Below are 22,705 nucleotides of genomic sequence, written 5' to 3'. Positions count from 1 at the left end.
CATTTGGTTGCTGGAGTTTTTGTTTTAGTTGTGTTTCTTACCACCTCCCCTAATCCGAGCACCTGACCTTGGAATGTTAGTTGCAGTTTGGAATATTGGATTTCTTCTGTTTTATTTCTTTTAAGTCCTTAGAAAATAGAAGCAAGTGTAATTTTTTTGGTTTTAAAGTTTTTTCTGTTCTCTTTTCCCAAAGGGATTTTGCTGTAGGAATCTGTAACAAAATCAGTGAAATGATTCAAGGTATGTATTCTTCATTTAGTATTATGAGTGACTTTATGAGATTTATAATAGTTGCTAACACTAATTAAGTACTTACTATTTGCTAGTCACCATACATTCAAATAATATTTATTAAGTATCTTCTATGTGCCCACACTGTTATAAACGCTGAGGATACAGGAGTGAGCAAAACAAAGTCCTTACCCCCATCTAACCTACACTCTGGTCAGGGGTGGGGTGTGTGGGGATAGACAAATGTGCATGTGACATTTCTGGTGCTATGGTGAAGAAGTGAGAGAAGAAGGATAGAGAGTCTCAAAAGTAAGTCGGTGGGGGGAGAGAAGGGACTTATCTATTTTATATATATTGATCAGAGAAGGGACTTTCTTGTATATATTGATCAGAGACGATCTCTGATGAAGTGATATTTGAGTGAGACATGAAGGAGAAAAAGGAGTGAGCCATGCTGATATAGTCCTGCATTGCTTAACAATGGGGATCCTGTGTGAGAGATGTGTCCTTAGGCAGTTTTGTTGTTTGAACTTCATGGAGTGTACTTATATAAACCTAAATGGTATAGCCTCCTATACACTTAGGCTGTATGGTATAGCCTATTGCTCCTAGGCTGTAAGCCTATGCAGCATGTAACTATGCTGAATACCATAGGCAGTTGTAACAAAATGATAAGTATTTGTATATCTGAGGTAGAAAAGGTAATATATTGCACTGTGGTGTTACAGTGACTACAGGATCTCTGAAGTTACTCGGAATTTTTCAGCTCCATTATAATCTTATGGGACCACCATCTGTCATGTGGTCCATCATTCACCAAAGCATACTTATGGGGTGCATGATTATAGGGAAGACTGGTCTGTCTGAGAGAGAGTAATGTTATTAGGAGCTCTGGAACTCTCTGCTAATGTCCTTCCAGTGTCTCCCAGTTGCAGTTAGAATCAAATCCAGATTCCTTACCATAGATTACAAAGCTCTGGTTTTCCAATCTCTTCTTTTATACCGTGAGTCATGTGTATTAACCCTATTTATCCTTATAGCAGTCATTATGGGAGCCCAAGAACTCCCATAGGGTTAATACCCTTGTCTTACCCCTAATTTATCCTAGCAGTCATAAAAGGGAGCTCTTGGGCTATAGCATTGCATGACTCTAGAGAACACCACTTTGTTTATATTCTTATAAAGAGCATTCTTTTGAATTGTGCAACGTGGCAGCCTTGGATAGGTAATGCTATTATGTTCGTTTTACAGGAAAGGAAATGGAGCCACACTAAAGCTGAATGATTGGTTCACAGTCAAAAAGCTGATAACTTGCAGTTTGGCTTTGAGGCCCACGCTTTTAACCACTATGCTATCGTGCCTTTCTAAGACATGAATTTCTTAGTGTAGTTATATTTTGCATGCATTTAAATTGTCCTTCAAATTAAAATGAAAGAGAACTTGCTCACTTGCATAAATAATAAAAATCACTTCAAGACCAAGCTACAGTGAATGAGCTTTGTTGTTTTCCCCTTTATTCCTTTGTCTTTTTTCTTCCATCATTAGCAAAAGGGCTTTCCTGCAGAAAGGTATCCTTATGACATTAGAAGGAAGCATCACTTATTCATTGACCAGGATTTTATCAGTTGCCTACTATATCAGACAAGATCTCAGCAGGAAACAGGTGGCACATTTGAATTAAGATAACTCAAGGAAGGTGTAATAAAGGAGCCATTCACAAAGGCATGGCCAGGGTATACTATAGGGGATAATGTAGTTTTTGAGCCTGTAATAGCTGTTACCACATCTCTAACAGTATAGGTTAAAGAGGGGTTACTAGAAACTTGGAGTCATGTCAGGAGGGCCACTTTAAGAAACTAACCTCCAGGAGCGTGATGTGACCCTTCTGTGAGAGAACCAGGAAATAAATACTGTGACCTCATTCTCTGCAACTCCTGCTGGGCTCTCCATTGGTTAAACTCATAGGGCAGATAGCAAGGGAATTGATGAGAGCTATACAGGTGAGCCTTCTAGGATGCTGGAGTAGTCTGTGTATCTGATGGTAGTTATATGGGAATGTACGTATGTAGAAATTCATTAATCTGTACACTTAAGATTCATTACTTTATTGTTCCTTAAATTTTATCTTAGAAAAATCTAAAAGAGCCGGGCGCAGTGGCTCAAGCCTGTAATCCCAGCACTTTGGGAGGCCGAGACGGGCGGATCACGAGGTCAGGAGATCGAGACTATCCTGGCTAACACGGTGAAACCCCGTCTCTACTAAAAAATACAAAAAACAAGCCGGGCGCAGTGATGGGCGCCTGTAGTCCCAGCAACTCGGGAGGCTGAGGCAGGAAAATGGCTTAAACCCAGGAGGCAGAGCTTGCAGTGAGCTGAGATCCGGCCACAGCACTCCAGCCTGGGCGGCAGAGCGAGACTCCGTCTCAAAAAAAAAAAAAAAAAAGAAAAATCTAAAAGAACAGGAATTAGAAGAGAGAGCCAGAGGAAAACATAGGAGTGTGGGTGGAGGAAAAGTGGAAGAAAATTGGAACCCAAGACATAGAAATGGAAGAGGAGTTTTAGGAACAACGTATCCTGACATTTGGTTTTAAGCCACTTGTGTTTCTGCCAAGTAAAATCTCTGAGCCTCACTAAATCTTTAGTAAAGATGCCTGTAAGCACTAAGATCCCTCTGAGTACTGGGTTGAGAATAAACTTGCAGTGGAGGAAAGGAGGGGATATGAGAGTGGAGCCTGCCATGGGGAAAGGCCTAAGTAGGGAGAATACTTAGGAGACTTTCTATAATTAAGTAAAGAGATGGTAGTGGAAGTGGATCGGCATGGTAACAACGGAGGTAGAAAGAGTTAGTTTTGGGTTTTATTTTGAAGATAGAACCAATAAGATTTGCTAATACATTTGGAGATGGGATGTGAGAGAATCCTACTTTCATTAAGAAAGACTCCAGGGTCTAAGGAGCTATAATGATGTCATTTACTGAGACAGGAGTATTTTTGGAGGGGCAGTTTCAAGGTGAAGATCAGTTCTCTTTGGGCCCTATTAATACAAAATTCTTCTGAGACCTCCTAGTGCAGATGACCAGAAGGTAATGAGATACATGCATCTGATGTCCTGGGCAGGAGGACGGGTGGGTGGCAACCTTTCACATTTAGCTGATAAGGGAAACCATGGGATTATATCAACTCACTCAGGGAAAGCACATAGAATGAGAAGAGAATTTATTACCAACCTATGGAAATATCAGAAATTAAAGTGTAGACAGACAAGGAGACTGCAAAGGAGGTTAAGAAGGAACAGCCAGAGAAAGAGGTCAGAAAACAGTAAGAGTGGAAGAGCCAAAGCCATTAGGAGAGAGTTTCAAAGATAGAATGGTCAGCAGTGTCAAGTGCATTCAGAACCTTAAGGAACAAAATAATAACAACATGAGCATGATGTGACCCTGCAGAGAGGAAAGCAGGGAATACTCTGATCTCATTCTTTTCCCTCTGGCAAAACCAAGTAGAGACCATCCAGCAACGGAGTTTGTTGATGTAGGCAACTGTTGGACGTTGAAGTGCTGTCTTACGTTCATACCCACAATTATATCACAATGGAAAAACCAGCGATATGCAGAGTATAATTAGCTTGTGGCATGTATGTGGTCATACATTATGGCTGAGAAATTTGTGTTCACCATTACCACAAAGCCATGCCATAGAAGAAAAGATTTGTTGGTTTCACTCCACTGTTGACAGGAAAATGTGAATTAGGGTTAGTCTTCATGGACTCAGTTGTGTATGCAATAAAGAAAGGCATTTACTACACAAAGTTCAGAGGATTTCAAAACTGTTCTACACACAGTTTATTCACATCCTGATTCTGATTTAGTTGTTGAAGGAAATAATTAAAATCATAAGTATAATCAGACTGTAGCCATCAAGTGTGTGTGTTTGTGTGTGTGTATATATATATATGTATATGTGTATGTATAGTTTTTTTACTATAATAATGAGAGGAAATAGGCAGCAAATATGACTTTGTTTCTACTGTGCTTTTTGAAGACAGTTTTTATTATCAGCATGTAGTTTTATAATCATTGAAAAGTTGATGTCAAGATAAATGCTTTGGAAAAACTGAATTTATTGATTGGTTCTAGTATAATCTTTAATGTTACAAATATAATATTAGTATACTGTGTTTTTCAAGTGCAATTTTGCTAATTGAGTCACAGCTTTTTAATCTGGAAGATTTTTAAGGATGATGATCACAAATACCTTGAGAATTCTTTTTGTGTCTAGGTTTAGCGACACCAGTAGACTTGAAGCTAAAATTGATACCCATCCTACAGCACATGCACCATGATGCAATCTTGGCTTCCAGTGCTCGTCAGCTTTTACAACAGCTGGTCACATCCTATCCGTCCACCAAAATGGTGATTGTGTCTTTGCACACTTTCACTCTACTTGCAGCTTCATCTTTGGTTGATACACCTAAGCAGGTAATTTTGATTTTCTTTAAACTGCCTATTCTCTGGTAAACTTAAATATATGATTAGAAATAAGAAAGTGGCCCATAAGTCTTGAGGACATTAAGGTTCTTTTCTGCAATAAAGGTCAGATTAATTTCCTTTTGCTTGCTTTTTTATTCTCTCTTTTCACAGTACTGATTGTTGGGGGCCCTTGAGGAAAATGAGATGTTGTGGGGTACATGGCTGGCTGTGAAGCTGGCCATATTAAAAAAAAAAAAAAAAGATAGGATTGAGTATCTGTTAAATGCCAGGTCCTGTGCTAAAACTTTAAAGTTAAATGGTAGTATTTTACAAACATGGAGAAAGAGGTCCAAATGTGGGCACGTAGCTAATGAGTGATAGGGCTCTGATTTGAAGTGAGTCCTGTCCCTTTATAAGTTTCACTAAACTACACTGCATTTCTAATGATCATTTCAGTTACAGTATTGTTTATGGAGTGACTTATTTCCTTTATAGATTCAGCTTCTGTTGCAGTATTTGAAGAATGATCCCAGGAAGGCAGTAAAGAGACTTACTATTCAAGATCTGAAATTACTTGCTAGTAAAACACCATATACTTGGAGTAGGGAGAATATTCAGGTATGTAGAACTTGTAACATTTTATATAGAAAAAATAATATAACATTACAATATAGTAAAATGTTTTGCATTTTTATATTGTCTTTGTCATCTAAGTGGTTGAATATTAAAACTTTCTAAAGCATTGTTGATGTTTGTGGCAGAAGTTATTTTATAAGTGGCACAATAAATATATAAAACTTCTATACTTCAGTGTTTGTTTTAGTCAATGAAACTTGCCACTCAGTTGCTTGTTCATTTTCCCATAGTAGCACTAAGGCTAATTGAGAAGCCCAATTACATTGGTTTTTTTATTCTTGTATTTTTCAGTCAATTTGGAGAGAAAAATTTGGGGGCTGACTGTTATCTGTAATGGAGATGGGGCTGGATGGGCAACTGGGGAAGTATGTTTCTCCATGGAGAGCCGAAGACATTCTTAAGTCTTCTTTTGTAAACAGAAGAGCAGATCTCACTCTTTAGACTTCTAATGTGACATCTTTGACACCATCTATTACCATCGGTTAGGTTAAATTAATATTTTATATATTTTTTTTCTCAAAATAGAACCCTGTTTACCCATTACCAGTAGAGACACACCATTTTGCAAATAATGGTATTTAAAATGGAATGGAAGTTTTTATCTCTTAGCATCATCATGACTCCAGTGGATCAAAAATCTTTGAATTTCAGATTATTAAAACTAAACTGCTGTGTTTGTTTTTCTGTTTGTTTGTTTGCAGTTTTCTAAACATCTTTTAATTTACTATATTATGATTTGATGGTCACAGATATCCCAAGATAAGGACAGTTGTTAAATCTTCATTTCATAGATAGGCATTTAGGGTTCAGAGTTAATATGCTTAAGAGAGCATCTTAAGAGAAGTAAATTAAGAACTTAATTAAGAGAGCTTCTGTCCTCTGATCCCTAGTCCTACTGCTTTTTCTACTAAATAATGCTATCTTTCCAAGAAGAGAATGTACCCAGCCACTTTAGTCATTTTAGAGAATTTGTATAAAGAACCAAACCCGGTTATTTAGAAAGATCAGTGGGCGGAGCAAGATGGCTGAATAGGAACAGCTCCAGTCTCCAGCTCCCAGCGCGAGCGACACAGAAGACAAGTGATTTCTGCATTTTCAACTGAGGTACTGGGTTCATCTCACTAGGGAGTGCCAGACAATCGGTGCTGGTCAGCTGCTGCAGCCCGACCAGCGAGACGAGGCATCGCCTCACCTGGGAAGCGCAAGGGAGAAGGGAATCCCTTTTCCTAGCCAGGGGAACTGAGACACACAATACCTGGAAAATCGGGTAACTCCCACCCCAATACTGCACTTTACCAAGGGTCTTAGCAAACGGGCACACCAGGAGATTATATCCCACACCTGGCTGGGAGGGTCCCACACCCACGGAGCTTCCCTCATTGCTAGCACAGCAGTCTGTGATCTAATGGCAAGGCAGCAGCGAGGCTGGGGGAGGGGCGCCCGCCATTGCTGAGGCTTAAGTAGGTAAACAAAGCTGCTGGGAAGCTCGAACTGGGTGGAGCTCACAGCAGCTCAAGGAGGCCTGCCTGTCTCTGTAGACTCTACCTCTGGGAACAGGGCACAGCTAAACAACAACAACAACAACAACAAAAAAAAGCAGCAGAAACCTCTGCAGACGCAAACGACTCTGTCTGACAGCTTTGAAGAGAGCAGTGGATCTCCCATCACGGAGGTTGAGATCTGAGAAGGGACAGACTGCCTGCTCAAGTGGGTCCCTGACCCCTGAGTAGCCTAACTGGGAGACATCCCCCACTAGGGGCAGACTGACACCCCACACCTCACACGGTGGAGTACACCCCTGAGAGGAAGCTTCCAAAGCAAGAATCAGACAGGTACACTCACTGTTCAGCAATATTCTATCTTCTGCAGCCTCTGCTGCTGATACCCAGGCAAACAGAGTTTGGAGTGGACCTCAAGCAATCTCTAACAGACCTACAGCTAAGGGTCCTGACTGTTAGAAGGAAAACTAACAAACAGGAAGGACACCCACACCAAAACCCCATCAGTATGTCACCATCATCAAAGACCAGAGGCAGATAAAACCACAAAGATGGGGAAAAAGCAGGGCAGAAAAGCTGGAAATTCAAAAAATCAGAGTGCATCTCCCCCTGCAAAGGAATGCAGCTCATCGCCAGCAATGGATCAAAGCTGGACGGAGAATGACTGACGAGATGAGAGAAGAAGGCTTCAGTCCATCAAACTTCTCAGAGCTAAAGGAGGAATTACGTACCCAGTGCAAAGACACTAAAAATCTTGATAAAAGAGTGGAAGAATTGATAACTAGAATAATTAATGCAGAGAAGGCCATAAACAAACTGACAGAGATGAAAACCATGACATGAGAAATACGTGACAAATGCACAAGCTTCAGTAACCAACTCGATCAACTGGAAGAAAGAGTATCAGCGATTGAGGATCAAATGAATGAAATGAAGCGAGAAGAGAAATGTAAAGAAAAAAGAAGAAAAAGAAATGAACAAAGCCTGCAAGAAGTACAGGATTATGTAAAAAGACCAAATCTGTGTCTGATTGGGGTGCCTGAAAGTGAGGGGGAAAATGGAACCAAGTTGGAAAACACTCTTCAGGATATCATCCAGGAGAACTTCCCCAACCTAGTAGGGCAGGCCAACATTCAAATTCAGGAAATACAGAGAATGCCACAAAGATACTCCTCGAGAAGAGCAACTCCAAGACACATAATTGCCAGATTCACCAAAGTTGAAATGAAGGAAAAAGTCTTAAGCGCAGCCAGAAAGAAAGGTCGGGTTACCCACAAAGGGAAGCCCATCAGACTAACAGCAGATCTCTCGGCAGAAACTCTACAAGCCAGAAGGGAGTGGGGGCCAATGTTCAACATTCTTAAAGAAAAGAATTTTAAACCCAGAATTTCATATTCAGCCAAACTAAATTTCATAAGTGAAGGAGAAATAACATCCTTTACAGATAAGCAAATGCTTAGAGATTTTGTCACCACCAGGCCTGCCTTACAAGAGTCCCTGAAGGAAGCACTAAACATGGAAAGGAACAACCGGTACCAGCCATTGCAAAAACATGCCAAAATGTAAAGACCATCGAGGCTAGGAAGAAACGGCATCAATTAACGAGCAAAATAACCAGTTAATATCATAATGGTAGGATCAAGTTCACACATAACAATATTAACCTTAAATGTCAATGGACTAAATGCTCCAATTAAAAGACACAGACTGGCAAACTGGATAAAGAGTCAAGACCCATCAGTTTGCTGTATTCAGGAGACCCATCTCACATGCAGAGACATACATAGGCTCAAAATAAAGGGATGGAGGAGGATCTACCAAGCAAATGGAGAACAAAAAAAAGCAGGGGTTGCAATCCTAGTCTCTGATAAAACAGACTTTAAACCATCAAAGATCAAAAGAGACAAAGAAGGCCTTTACATAGTGGTAAAGGGATCAATTCAACAGGAAGAGCTAACGATTCTAAATATATATGCACCCAATACAGGAACACCCAGATTCATAATAAAGCAAGTCCTTAGAGACTTACAAAGAGACTTAGACTCCCATACAATAATAATGGGAGACTTCAACACCCCACTGTCAACATTAGACAGATCAGCGAGACAGAAAGTTAACAAGGATATCCAGGAATTGAACTCATCTCTGCAGCAAGCAGACCTAATAGACATCTACAGAACTCTACACCCCAAATCAACAGAATATACATTCTTCTCAGCACCACATCGCACTTATTCCAAAATTGACCACATAATTGGAAGTAAAGCACTCCTCAGCAAATGTACAAGAACAGATATTATAACAAACTGTCTCTCAGACCACAGTGCAATCAAACTAGAACTCAGGACTAAGAAACTCAATCAAAACCGCTCAACTACATGGAAACTGAATAACCTGCTCCTGAATGACTACTGGGTACATAATGAAATGAAGGCAGAAATAAAGATGTTCTTTGAAACCAGTGAGAACAAAGATACAACATACCAGAATCTCTGGGACACATTTAAAGCAGTGTGTAGAGGGAAATTTATAGCACTAAGTGCCCACAAGAGAAAGCTGGAAAGATCTAAAATTGACACTCTAACATCACAATTGAAAGAACTAGAGAAGCAAGAGCAAACACATTCGAAAGCTAGCAGAAGGCAAGAAATAACTAAGATCAGAGCAGAACTGAAGGAGATAGAGACACAAAAATACCCTCCAAAAAATCAGTGAATCCAGGAGTTGGTTTTTTGAAAAGATCAACAAAATTGACAGACTGCTAGCAAGACTAACAAAGAAGAAAAGAGAGAAGAATCAAATAGACGCAATAAAAAATGATAAAGGGGATATCACCACCGACCCCACAGAAATACTAACTACCATCAGAGAATACTATAAACACCTCTACGCAAATCAACTAGAAAATCTAGAAGAAATGGATAATTTCCTGCACACTTACACTCTCCCAAGACTAAACCAGGAAGAAGTTGAATCCCTGAATAGACCAATAGCAGGCCCTGAAATTGAGGCAATAATTAATAGCCTACCCACCAAAAAAAGTCCAGGACCAGATGGATTCACAGCTGAATTCTACCAGAGGTACAAGGAGGAGCTGTTACCATTCCTTCTGAAACTATTCCAATCAACAGAAAAAGAGGGAATCCTCCCTAACTCATTTTATGAGGCCAACATCATCCTGATACCAAAGCCTAGCAGAGACACAACAAAAAAAGAGAATTTTAGACCAATATCCCTGATGAACATTGATGCAAAAATCCTCAATAAAATACTGGCAAACCGGATCCAGCAACACATCAAAAAGCTTATCCACCATGATCAAGTGGGGTTCATCCCTGGGATGCAAGGCTGGTTCAACATATGCAAATCAATAAATGTAATCCAGCATATAAACAGAACCAAAGACAAAAACCACATGATTATCTCAATAGATGCAGAAAAGGCCTTTGACAAAATTCAACAGCCCTTCATGCTAAAAACGCTCAATAAATTCAGTATTGATGGAACGTGTCTCAAAATAATAAGAGCTATTTATGACAGACCCACAGCCAATATCATACTGAATGGGCAAAAACTGGAAAAATTCCCTTTGAAAACTGGCACAAGACAGGGATGCCCTCTCTCACCACTCCTATTCAACATAGTGTTGGAAGTTCTGGCTAGGGCAATCAGGCAAGAGAAAGAAAGAAAGCATATTCAGTTAGGAAAAGAAGAAGTGGAATTGTCCCTGTTTGCAGATGACATGATTGTATATTTAGAAAACCCCATTGTCTCAGCCCAAAATCTCCTTAAGCTGATAAGAAACTTCAGCAAAGTCTCAGGATACAAAATTAATGTGCAAAAATCACAAGCATTCTTATACACCAGTAACAGACAAACGGAGAGCCAAATCATGAATGAACTTCCATTCACAATTGCTTCAAAGAGAATAAAATACCTAGGAATCCAACTTACAAGGGATATAAAGGACCTCTTCAAGGAGAACTACAAACCACTGCTCAGTGAAATAAAAGAGGACACAAACAAATGGAAGAACATACCATGCTCATGGATAGGAAGAATCAATATGGTGAAAATGGCCATACTGCCCAAAGTAATTTATAGATTCAATGCCATCCCCATCAAGCTACCAATGAATTTCTTCACAGAATTGGAAAAAACGGCTTTAAAGTTCATATGGAACTTTAAAGAGCCCGCATTGCCAAGACAATCCTAAGTCAAAAGAACAAAGCTGGAGGCATCATGCTACCTGACTTCAAACTATACTACAAGGCTACAGTAACCACAACAGCATGGTACTGGTACCAAAACAGAGATATAGACCAATGGAACAGAACAGAGTCCTCAGAAATGATACCGCACATCTACAGCCATCTGATCTTTGACAAACCTGAGAAAAACAAGAAATGGGGAAAATATGCCCTATTTGATAAATGGTGCTGGGAAAATTGGCTAGCCATAAGTAGAAAGCTGAAACTGGATCCGTTCCTTACTCCTTATACGAAAATTAATTCAAGATGGATTAGAGACTTAAATGTTAGACCTAATACCATAAAAACCCTAGAAGAAAATCTAGGTAATACCATTCAGGACATAGGCATGGGCAAGGACTTCATGTCTAAAACACCAAAAACAACGGCAACAAAAGCCAAAGTTGACAATTGGGATCTAATTAAACTGAAGAGCTTCTGCACAGCAAAAGAAACTACCATCAGAGTGAACAGGCAACCTACAGAATGGGAGAAAATGTTTGCAATCTACTCATCTGACAAAGGGCTAATATCCAGAACCTACAAAGAAGTCAAACAAATTTACAAGAAAAAAACAACCCCATCAAAAAGTAGGCAAAGGATATGAACAGACATTTCTCAAAAGAAGACATTCATACAGCCAACAGACACATGAAAAAATGCTCATCATCACTGGCCATCAGAGAAATGCAAATCAAAACCACAATGAGATACCATCTCACACCAGTTAGAATGGCAGTCATTAAAAAGTCAGGAAACAACAGGTGCTGGAGAGGATGTGGAGAAATAGGAACACTTTTACACTGTTGGTGGGATTGTAAACTAGTTCAACCATTATGGAAAACAGTATGGCGATTCCTCAAGGATCTAGAACTAGAAGTACCGTATGACCCAGCCATCCTATTACTGGGTATATACCCAAAGGCTTATAAATCATGCTGCTATAAAGACACATGCACACGTATGTTTATTGCGGCACTATTCACAATAGCAAAGACTTGGAATTAACCCAAATGTCCATCAGTGACAGGCTGGATTAAGAAAATGTGGCACATATACACCATGGAATACTATGCAGCCATAAAAAAGGATGAGTTTGTGTCCTTTGTAGGGACATGGATGCAGTTGGAAACCATCATTCTCAGCAAACTATCGCAAGAACAGAAAACCAAACACCACATGTTCTCACTTATAGGTGGTAACTGAACAATGAGATCACCTGGACTCGGGAAGGGGAACATCACACACCGGGGCCTATCATGGGTAGGGGGCAGGGGGGAGGGATTGCATTGGGAGTTATACCTGATGTAAATGACGAGTTGATGGGTGCTGACGAGTTGATGGGTGCAGCACACCAACATGGCACATGTATACATATGTAACAAACCTTAACGTTATGCACATGTACCCTAGAACTTAAAGTATAATAATAATAATAAAAAAAGAAAGATCAGTGAGAAGCATGGTATTATTCCTTCTCATTTTTTTCTTATTGTGAGATAGATCACACATACAGAAAAGTATGTAAAATGTATAAATAGTTTAAATACTTTTAAGTGAGAAAAGTATGTAAAAATGTATAAATAGTTTAAATACTTCTAAGTGAAAACCCATGCAACTTCCATCCAGCTGGAAATAGAATATTACAGGATCACAGAACCCTGCCTCCTTCCCTTGCATGGTCCTTCCTGATTGAAACTTTATACCTACCAAAAGCAAACCACTATTTTGACTTTTGTGATAATAATTTCTTTGCTCTTCTTTTACCTTCTTCACATGTATTCCTAAAGAATACTGTTTAGCTTTCTTTTTGTTTCTTTTGCTCAGCGTTACACTGGTGAGACTTATCCATGTCTTTTCCCTTTAATTGTAATGTAGTATCCCACTGTATGAATGTATCACAGTTTATTTGCTCTTGATGGGTTATTTCTAGCATGGGCCTGTTGCAAACAGTGCAGAACATTCTTCCGTTTGTCTCCCAGTGCACACATGCAAATTTCTTTAGAGTGTATACCTAGGAATGAAATTTCTGACTTATAGAAAATGCGTATCTTCAATTTTAACAGATAATGTCAAACTATTTTCCAAAGTCAATGAAGCAGTTTACATTCCTGCTGTGTATGAGGGCATCCATTGATCACATCCTTACCAACACATAGAATTATCAGACTTAAATTTTTACCAGTTTAGAAATTGTACTTTTTATGTATGACTCCTTGATTATTAAAGAAATTGAACACCTTTTTAATACATTTATTGATCATTTGGATTTTCTCTTATGACATGGCTATTCAGGTCTCTTGCCTATTTTTCTGTTGATTTGTAATTATTTTTTATATATTTTGAATACTCATACTTTGTTGGTCCTTGGAAATTCTTTATAAATTTCAGAACCAGCTTGTCAAATTTAACAGTTTGATTGGGATTACACTGAATATAAAGATCAGTTTGTATGGTAACTTTATAATACTGTCTTCCAGTGCATGAACATGTTGTATCTTTCCACTTATTTTAGGTCCCTTTAATGTGTCTCTTGTCCTAGTCTATTTCGTCTGATATTAATATCACTACTTTAGCTTTCTTGTACATTTGTTGACATGATAGGTTGTTTACCATCTTTTTAGTTTCAGTCTTTATATATCTTTATGTTTCACATGTTTCTTATAAACAGCATTTAATTGGATTTTTTTTGAGAGAGAGAATTTTGCTCTGTCACCCAGGCTGGAGTGCAATGGTACAGTCTTGGCTCACTGCAACCTCCACCTCCAGGGTTCAAGCGATCCTCCCACCTCAGTGTCCCAAGTAGCTGGGACTACAGGCATATGTCACCACACCCGGCTAATTTTTGTATTTTTAGTAGAGAATCATCATCATGTTGCCCAGGCTGGTCCTGAACTCTTGACGTCAAGCAGTCCACCTACCTCAGCCTCCCAAAGTGCTGGGATTACAGGTGTGAGCCACCATTCCCGGCCTAGTTGGATTATTTTTAATCCAGCCTGGCAGTCTTTGTCGTTTTCAGATGGAACATTTGATTCATCTGATTTACTGTGATTTATCACACATTTGAGTTTAAATCTACCATTTTGTTTTGTGTTTTCTCTGTGTCTTCCCTGTTCCTTTTCACTCTTTGGAGGAGATGGGGGTTTCTTTCTGGATTGATTATTTTTGATATCTTACCATTCCATTTGACTTGACTAGTCTGGAAGTATACAGTCTTGTTAAATATTCTTTTAGTTGTTATCGTAGAAATGAAAACATAACTGATAGTCATTTTTATTAGTCTAAAGTTAATTCTGCTAAAAGTCCTTTGAACACACTTGAATGCCCTTTTCATCACTCTAAACTTTTATGTATTATTGTTTTGTGTAATTAAAATACAAGTTAAATAAAATACAATTAAACTATTTTTTCTTACATAGTTTTGTTATTGTTTAGGAAATTAATTGTTGATTTGGACCTTCCATTGTCTTTGCTCTCTTGCATCTCAGCTATTTCCTAGTTACTTTTCCTTCTGCCTTCGGAAGGTCCTTGAGTGAGAGTCTGTGGTGGTAAACCCTCTCAATATTTCCTTGCATAAAAATGCTTTCATTTTGTCCTCAATCTTGAAAAATACTTTCTCAGGATACAATTCCCAGGGCGTTGAGGATACCATTCTGCTGTCTACTGGTTTTCTTTATTGCTGCTGAAAAGTAGTAATACTCTTTGGAAGGAATTTTTTTTTTTTTTCTTTGCTTTAAAATTGTTCTCTTTGACTTGATTTTCTGTAGTTTCACTATGAAATGTCTAGTTGTGAATTTCTTTTTAAACTATCTAGACTGTGTTTGATTTCTTGAATCAGAAGATTGGTGTCTTTCAGCACTTCTGGGAAATTGTTACTTGTAATTTCTTCAAATATTGCCACTGTCTCTTTTTCTCACCTTTTCTTCTGGACCTCCTATTAAAGGTATGGTAACCCTTCTCCCGTTAATCCTTCATGTGCCTTATCTTGTTTTCTATTTTCTATCTCTGTGCTGTGTTCTCGGTAATTTCTTCTTATATATGTTTTAGTTCAATAATTATTTTTTCAGTTTATCTAAAGTCTGCAGATTTGTCTCTGCTCTCTATTTCTATACCCTTTTTCCTTGTTTACCTGGTTGTTTTTCACTTTGAAATACTCATTATTCTTGGAGAAGTATGTGTGGGAATTATTTGAGGCTCAGACTAAAAAGTACTTTCCTGTAGAGATTTGCATTTGCTTCTGCTAGACAGAGACGTCAGATAGTGATAAATGCTGCCAAGAAAAATTAAGTCAGGAAGAAGATTAGAGAATATGGAAGGTGGAGCTTGCAGTTTTAGGGCTGGTTAGAGAAACCCTCACTGAGAAATTGACATTTATGGAAAGACCTAAAGAAGGGAATGTCAATTTTGTGGGCCCCTGAAGGAAGGGTATTAGCAGCAGGAGAAAAGCCTGAAGACCCTAAAGTGAGAACATTCATGAGTGTGAGGTCAGTGTGACTGTTAATAGGGGAGATTAGTAGGAGGTGATGTTAGGTGATAATAGGGAAGAATAGACGTTCAGGGCCTTTGAGTCCTTCTTAAGGACTTTAGCTTTTTACTCTACATGAGATAGATTGCCTCTGAAGATTTTAAGCAGAGAACATTATCTGACTTAAGTTCTAAAATATTATCTCTGGCTTAGCTATATTGAGACTAGGTTGTAGGGGCCCAAAGGCAGAAGCTGGGAGAACATTTAAGAGGCAGTAACAAATAATCCAATTAGAAAATATATAGTTACCTGAACCAAGGTAGTTGGGGTGGTAGTGAGAAGTGGTAATAGTTTGGATATATTTTAAAGGCTAGAGCTGATGGATTTCCTGGCATAGTGTAGAGAAAGAAAGGTAGCTATAAACTTTTTGCCATCAACAAAAGCAATTTTCATTTACTTGGAATGGGCAAGACTCTGGGAGACTCATTTCTTGAAGATCAAGAGTTCACTTCTGAGTATATAAAGTGTAAAATGTCAGACATCCAGGTGGAGATGTCAACGACATATGTGCCTGGAGTTTAGTGGACAGATACAGCTGAGGTTATAAATATGAGAGTTATCAGTTTATAGATGGTATTTGAAGCCATGAGACTGGATGGCTCAACTAGGGAGACAATATGGCTAGAGAAGATTTAGGGAATGATGAGCTGAGAAACAGCCAGCAAAGGAGCCTGGAAAGGAGTGGCCAGTAATACATAAGTCAGAATAGTATTTTATAGGGAGAAGACCTTGATCTACCACGAGAGCTACTGCAGCCATATTCGCCAAGATAAGGACTGATAGTTCACCTTTGCGTTTGGCAATATGAAGTCATTGATAACCTTAAGAGAGCAATTTTGCTGCAGCATTGTGGGTAAAAGGCTAATTAGAGTGGATTCTGCAGAAAAACAGGAGAGAGATTTAAGGCAGTGAATGTACATTGGTCCCTCAGTATCCCTGGAGATTGATTCCAGGACCAACCCTTCTCAAGATTACTTATAATACCTAATACAATGTAATTTTAAGTAAAGAGTTGTATTATGTTGTTTTTTTATTTGTATTATTCTTTTTTATTATTAATATTTCAAATACTTTCGATCTGGAGTTGGTTGAATCAGTGGCTGCGGAACCCATGAATATTGAGTGCCTACTGTAGAAAACGTTTTAAAAGGAATTCTGGGCTGGGTGTGGTAGCTCATGCCTGTATTCCCAGCACTTTGGGAAGCCAAGGTGGGTGGAGTTCAAGATCAGCCTGACCAACATGGAGAAACCCTGTCTCTACTAAAAATACAAAGTTAGCTGGGCGTGATGGTGCATGCCTGTAATCCCAGCTACTCTGGGAGGCTGAGGCGGGAGAATTGCTCGAATCCGGGAAGCGGGGGTTGCAGTGAGCCGAGATTGTGCCGTTGCACTCCAGCCTGGCAACAAGAGCAAAATCTGTCTCAAAAAAAGAAAAAAGGAATTCTGCTCTCAAGGGAGCAGAGAAATGATATGGTATTGCTAAAGGGTATGCTGTTTGTTTTTATCCTGGGAGGAGTAAACTTGTTTTTTATTGATGGCAATGACCTGGTAGAAGGCAAAATTGCTAGAGCAATGTCCTTGAGTAGGTGAGACTGGAAGGGACCCAGAGTAGAAGTAGATAGGCTTTCTCTAGTTCACATAGAATCGGAAGGAAGACCTTAAGAAGCCTAATGTAAGTGCATGAGTAGGTATTATGGTAAAAAGTTACAGAAAGTCTTTTGTGATGGATTTTTTTGGGTTTTGTTTTGTTAGGTAATTAGGAAACATGATCATTAGGTATGGGTAAAAATGGGGGAGGCAAAGAGAAAGTTTTTAAGGAAACATAGAAATTCAAATAAATTCAAATAGAGGATTGCCAGGTAAGATATTTGAGTAAAGCAATATATAATGTGGTGTCTGGCACATACAAATAAATGCTTTTTAAAGGGTAGCTGTAAGTTATATTAAAGGTAAGTTTATTCTTTAGTTTTCCTTTTTGAATACTTTGACAGATTGTACGGTTGGGGTTGTGCTGTCTTAATAAAATGAACTGGGAAGTTTCTCTTTCTATACTCTGGAATGGTTAAGAACTATAACAGAATTTTCTGTTTCTGAAGGTATAACTTTAAAAGTACCATACATTTATCTGAATCTGGAACTTTTTCCAGTAATAGTTGTTTTGAGAACGTTTCCAATCACTACATGTTATTTTCCTGTCAGTTTTTTAGCTCTTTTGGAATCAGTTTTGGTCATTTGTTTCCCATTTACTTTCCTTCTCATCAGCATAAAGAGTCTTTTTAACTTCTAATATCTTTGATTTTTAAAATTTTTTATCTTGTACATTTGTGTTTATTTCCCCTTTTTCTTTTTCTTTCTTTCTTTCTTTCTTCTTCTTCTTTTTTTTTTTTTGTTGGAAATAGAGTTTCACTCTGTTGCCCAGGCTGGAGTGCAGTGGCACCATCTCGGTTCACTGCAACCTCCGCCTCCAGAGTTCAAGCAACTCTCCTGCCTCAGCCTCTCAAGTAGCTGGGATTACAGGCATGAGCCACGCTGCCAGGCTAATTTTTGTATTTTTAGTAGAGACAGGGTTTCACCATGTTGGCCAGGCTGGTCTCGAACTCCTGACCTCAGGTGATCCACCCGCCTCGGCCTCCCCAAAGTGCTAGGATTACAAGTGTGAGCCACCACGCCTGACCTATATATCCTGTTTTTCTTGATTAGACTTGCCAGAAGCTTTACTTTCTCATCTTTTTCAAGTGCTTGGTACATTTATTTTTATTTTTCTTATTTAATAATGAAAGCAGTTAAGACCATTAATTTGCTTCTTGGTACAGATTGACCACATTTCATAAATTATGTCTTGTGTTGTTCTTATTGCCATTAGTTTGAAATGCATTTTTTAAAAAGCTGGATTTATTGTGGTATAATTTATTTACAGAAACTTTTCTAGTTATGCAGTTGGATGAGTTTTTACAAATGTACAAAACCACCGCCACAGTTGAGATACAGAACATTTTCATCACCCCTCAAAGTTTCTGCAGGCCCCTCTGTAGTCAGTCCTTTCCCCAGCCCCTGACAACTACCAGTCTGATTTCTGTTGCTGTGATTTTTGCCTCTCTAGGATATAAATAGAATCATATGGTATATGGCCTTTTGGATATGGCTTCTTTCACTTACCATAATACTTTTAATATTTATCCATGTTGTTGCATGTAGCAATAGTTCATTCCTTTTTATTGCTGAGCAGTATTCAGATATATGGGCATACAACAATTTGTTCACAAGTTGGCGGACATTCGGATTATTTTTGTGTTTTTGGCCATTATGAATAAAGCTGCAATCATACATGAAAATCATACACGATTTTGTGTGACATCTCTTAGGTAAATACCTAGAAATGGAATTGCTGGATTGTGTGGTAAGCACTTATTCCATTTGACTTTGTAAGAAACTGCCAAACCGTTTTCCAAAATTGTGATACCATTTTACTTACCCACCAGCCATATATGAGTTCTAGTTCTGTATCCTTGCCAGCACTTTGTGTTGTATGGTTTTGTAAGAGGTGTGTAGTGGTATTTCATCATGGTTTTATTTTGCATTTTCTTAATGACTAATGATGTTGAGCATCTTACAGGCTTATTTGTCATCTGTATCTTCAGTGAAGTGCCTGTTTTAATATTTTATTTTTTATTAGGTTTTTTGTCTTGTTATTGTTATTTATATATTCTTGATGTTTTATCAGATGTATGTTTTACAGATATTTCCTCTCAATATATATCTTTAATATATATCTTTTGAAAAGAAGTTTTAAGTTGTGATAAAATCTAATTTATTAATGTTTTTTTCTTTTATAGGTTGTATTTTATCTAAGAAGTCTGCCTAACCCAAAATCACAAAAGTTTTCTCCTAAAAGTTTTGTAGTTTAATTTTTATATATAGCCCTGTGTGATCCATTTTGAGTTGGCTTTTGTGTATGGTATAAGATAGGCATCAAGGTGCATTTGGATAACCAATTGTAGCACCCTTTCGTGGGGAAAACTTTTCCCATTGAATTACTTTAGCATCTTTGTTGAAAATCAGTTGACCATATCTGTGTGGATTTATTTCTAAATTCTATTCTGTTCCATTGGTCTGTATATCTGTCATTAAGCAAATAGGACACTGTCTTGATTACTGTCATTTTATGGCAACTCTTGGAATCAGTGTGAGTCCTCTACCTTTGTATTTCTTTTTCAAAATTATTAGACTGGGTGGGATGTGGTGGCTCATGCCTATAATTCCAGCACTTTTAAGAGGCCAAGGTGAGAGGATCACTTGAGGTGAGGAGTTTAAGAGTAGCTTGGGCAACATAGTGAGACTCTGTCTCTACAAAAAAAATTTTTTTTTTAAATCAACTAGGCGTACTGGTATATACTTATAGTCCTTCCTACTTGGGAGACTGAGCTGGCAGGATCGCTTGAGCCCAGGAATTCAGTTTGGCTATTCTAGGTCTACTGCCTTTTCATGTAAAATTTAGAATCAGTTTGTCAATTTCTACCAAAAAAAGGCTGCTGGGATTTTTGTTGGTCTTTACATCTGAAGATCAATTTGGGATGAATTGACATTTTAATAGTATTGTGGAGGTTTTTTTGTTTTTGTTTTTGTTTTTTGAGATGGAATCTTGCTCTGTCACCAGGGCTGGAGTACAGTGGCGTGATCTCAGCTTACTGCAGCCTTTACCTCCCAGGTTCAAGCGATTCTCCTGCCTCAGCCTCCCAAGTAGCTGGGATTACAGGTGCACACCACCACCCCCAGCTAATTTTTGTATTTTTAGTAGAGATGGGGTTTCACCATGTTGGCCAGGTTGGTCTCAGACTTCTGATCTCAAGTAATCTGCCCGTCTCAGCCTCCCAAAGTGGTGGGATTATAGGTGAGAGCCACTGTGCCTGACCAATAGTATTGTGTTTTTTTTGAACGTGGTATATCTCTCCTTTTTTTTTTTTTTTTCTTCCTGTTTGGAGCTAGGTTTCACTCTGTTGCCCAGACTGAAGGGCGGTGGTGTGCAATCATGATTCACTGCAGCCTCAGGTGATCCTCCCACCTCAGCCTCTGAAGTAGATAGGACTACAGGTACATGCCACCATGCCTGTCTAATTTTTGTATTGATGGTATTTTGCCACACTGCCCAGGCTGGTCTCAAACTCCTGGTCTCAAATGATTCACCTGCCTTAGCCTCTCAAAGTGCTGGGATTCCAGGCGTGAGCCACTGCACGTGGCCTATCTCTCTCTCTCTCTCTTTTTTTTTAAGCTCTTCTTCAGTTTCTCATCAGTGGTATTTTTGTTTTGTTTTTTTTTTTTCCATAGGTTTTTGGGGAGCAGGTGGTGTTTGGTTACATGAGGAAGTTCTTTGGTGACTTGTGAGATTTTGTTGTACCTATGACCCAAGCACTATGCACTGTACCCAATTTGTGGTATTTTATCCCTCATCTTATCAGTGGTTTTTATTTTTATTTATTTATTTTTTGAGACAGGGTCTCACTCCAGTGCCCAGGCTGGAGTGCAGTGGTGTGATCACGGCTCTTTGCAATCTTGACCTCCTGGGCTTAAGTGATCCTCCTGCTTCAACCTCCCAAGGAGCTGAAACCACAGGTGCACACCAATGCCCAGCCAATTTTTGTATTTTTTTTGTAGCGACAAAATCTCGCTATTTTGTCCAGGCTGGTTTCAAACTCCTTGGCTCAAGCAATCTGCCTGCCTTGGCCTTCCAAAGTGCTGGGGTTATAGGCGTGTACCACCACGCCGGCCCACGTGGGTGGTTTTTAGTTCAGCATACAAATCTTGCACATATTTTGTTAGATACATTCCTAAATATTTCATGGTTTTAATGCTACTGTAAATGATTTTTTAAAATATCCATGAGAGCAATTTTTGTTTCTTCTTTGACCATGGCATTAGTGTAATGTTTTCTACTTTTGAAGTAATTAGTTTTCCATATTTGTTGGTGGAATTTTTGTTATTGCTAACTTTTTGTTATTCTTAAAGTTTATTTGTGGCCCATTGTAGGATCACTTTTTGTAAACAGTTCAGGGGTTTGAAAAGAAGACATGTTTTGTTTTGTTTTGGTTTGGTTTTGAGATGGAGTTTTCCTCTGTTGCCCAGGCTGGAATGCAGTGGTGCTATCTCAATTCACCTCAGCCTCCGCCTCCTGGGTTCAAGTGATTCTCCTGCCTCAGCCTCCTGAGTAGCTGGGATTACAGGTGTGAGCTGCCACACCCAGCCTGTAGTCTTACTGGAAGAGAATATTTGATTTATGCAACCTCTCTGTTACAGAGCAAAATATTATTTGTTCCAGATGGTCTCAAAGATGTAAATTTTATTTTTAGCATTATCTCTTCTGAGAGCTTCTAATTTGTACCTTACCCATGACTAGGAGGAGTGACAAGTTCAGCTTTAGAATTAGTTCTTGTAATAATCTTTTTCTTTGCAGTTAGTACAATGGAGACAGAAAACTTTGAGGTATTATGTCTCTGACAGAATACTTTCAAACACAACTTTTTTTTTTTTTTTTTTTTACTTTAAAGATTATAAACTTCATTTTACTATACTTTTCTGGAACACATCCCTGGTGGCCAGTCCTATTCCAGGGTATAGGAGAAGACCCTATTTAGGGATTGACCCAGAAAACAATAATTCAGGCCAGAGCCTCTAGTTGAGTAGTGAGTTAAGCCAGTAGAGAGGAAAATTTAGACCAGATAGTTAGTGAAGAAGGCAGTGGTAATAAATGAGACCGAGGACTCCTTTTGAAAAGACAGTTTTTCCTTTTTGTTGATATGAAAAATGATCCTGGTAACAATTTTGTAGTAGGTAATGTCCATAAACCAGATTTTATATTGAAACATGATTGACGTACCATTTCTGAGGAACTTCATGATTTGCTCTGTTATGCTTACTGATTTGGATTAATGAACGTTTAAATCAGTGTTTTTTTATTTTATTATTATTATTTTTAAGACAGAGTCTTACTTGTTGCCCAAGCTGGAGTGCCGTAGCACAATTGAAGTTCGCTGCAACCTCAAATTCCTGGGCTCAAGTGATTCTTCCACCTCAGCCTCCCAAGAAGCTAGGACTGCAGATGTGCCCC

General features: G+C 38.7%; 1 protein-coding gene across 3 annotated transcripts in view; it reads left to right on the top strand.

The window, feature by feature from the left end:
• INTS7 (integrator complex subunit 7) overlaps nucleotides 1-22,705 on the top strand; it is a 102,833-nt gene that overhangs the window by 23,732 nt on the left and 56,396 nt on the right. For all 3 annotated transcript variants that reach the window (XM_033200712.1, XM_033200711.1, XM_033200713.1), the window contains 3 exons: nucleotides 194-240; nucleotides 4,506-4,705; nucleotides 5,192-5,314. In XM_033200712.1, the coding sequence (XP_033056603.1) occupies nucleotides 194-240; nucleotides 4,506-4,705; nucleotides 5,192-5,314 (370 nt within the window). The remainder of the gene's footprint in view (nucleotides 1-193; nucleotides 241-4,505; nucleotides 4,706-5,191; nucleotides 5,315-22,705) is intronic.

Source organism: Trachypithecus francoisi, unplaced genomic scaffold, assembly GCF_009764315.1.
Source record: "Trachypithecus francoisi isolate TF-2019V2 unplaced genomic scaffold, Tfra_2.0 Lachesis_group5, whole genome shotgun sequence".
In the NCBI taxonomy this organism is placed as follows: domain Eukaryota; kingdom Metazoa; phylum Chordata; class Mammalia; order Primates; family Cercopithecidae; genus Trachypithecus; species Trachypithecus francoisi.
This window is presented reverse-complemented; position numbering and strand designations above follow the sequence as displayed.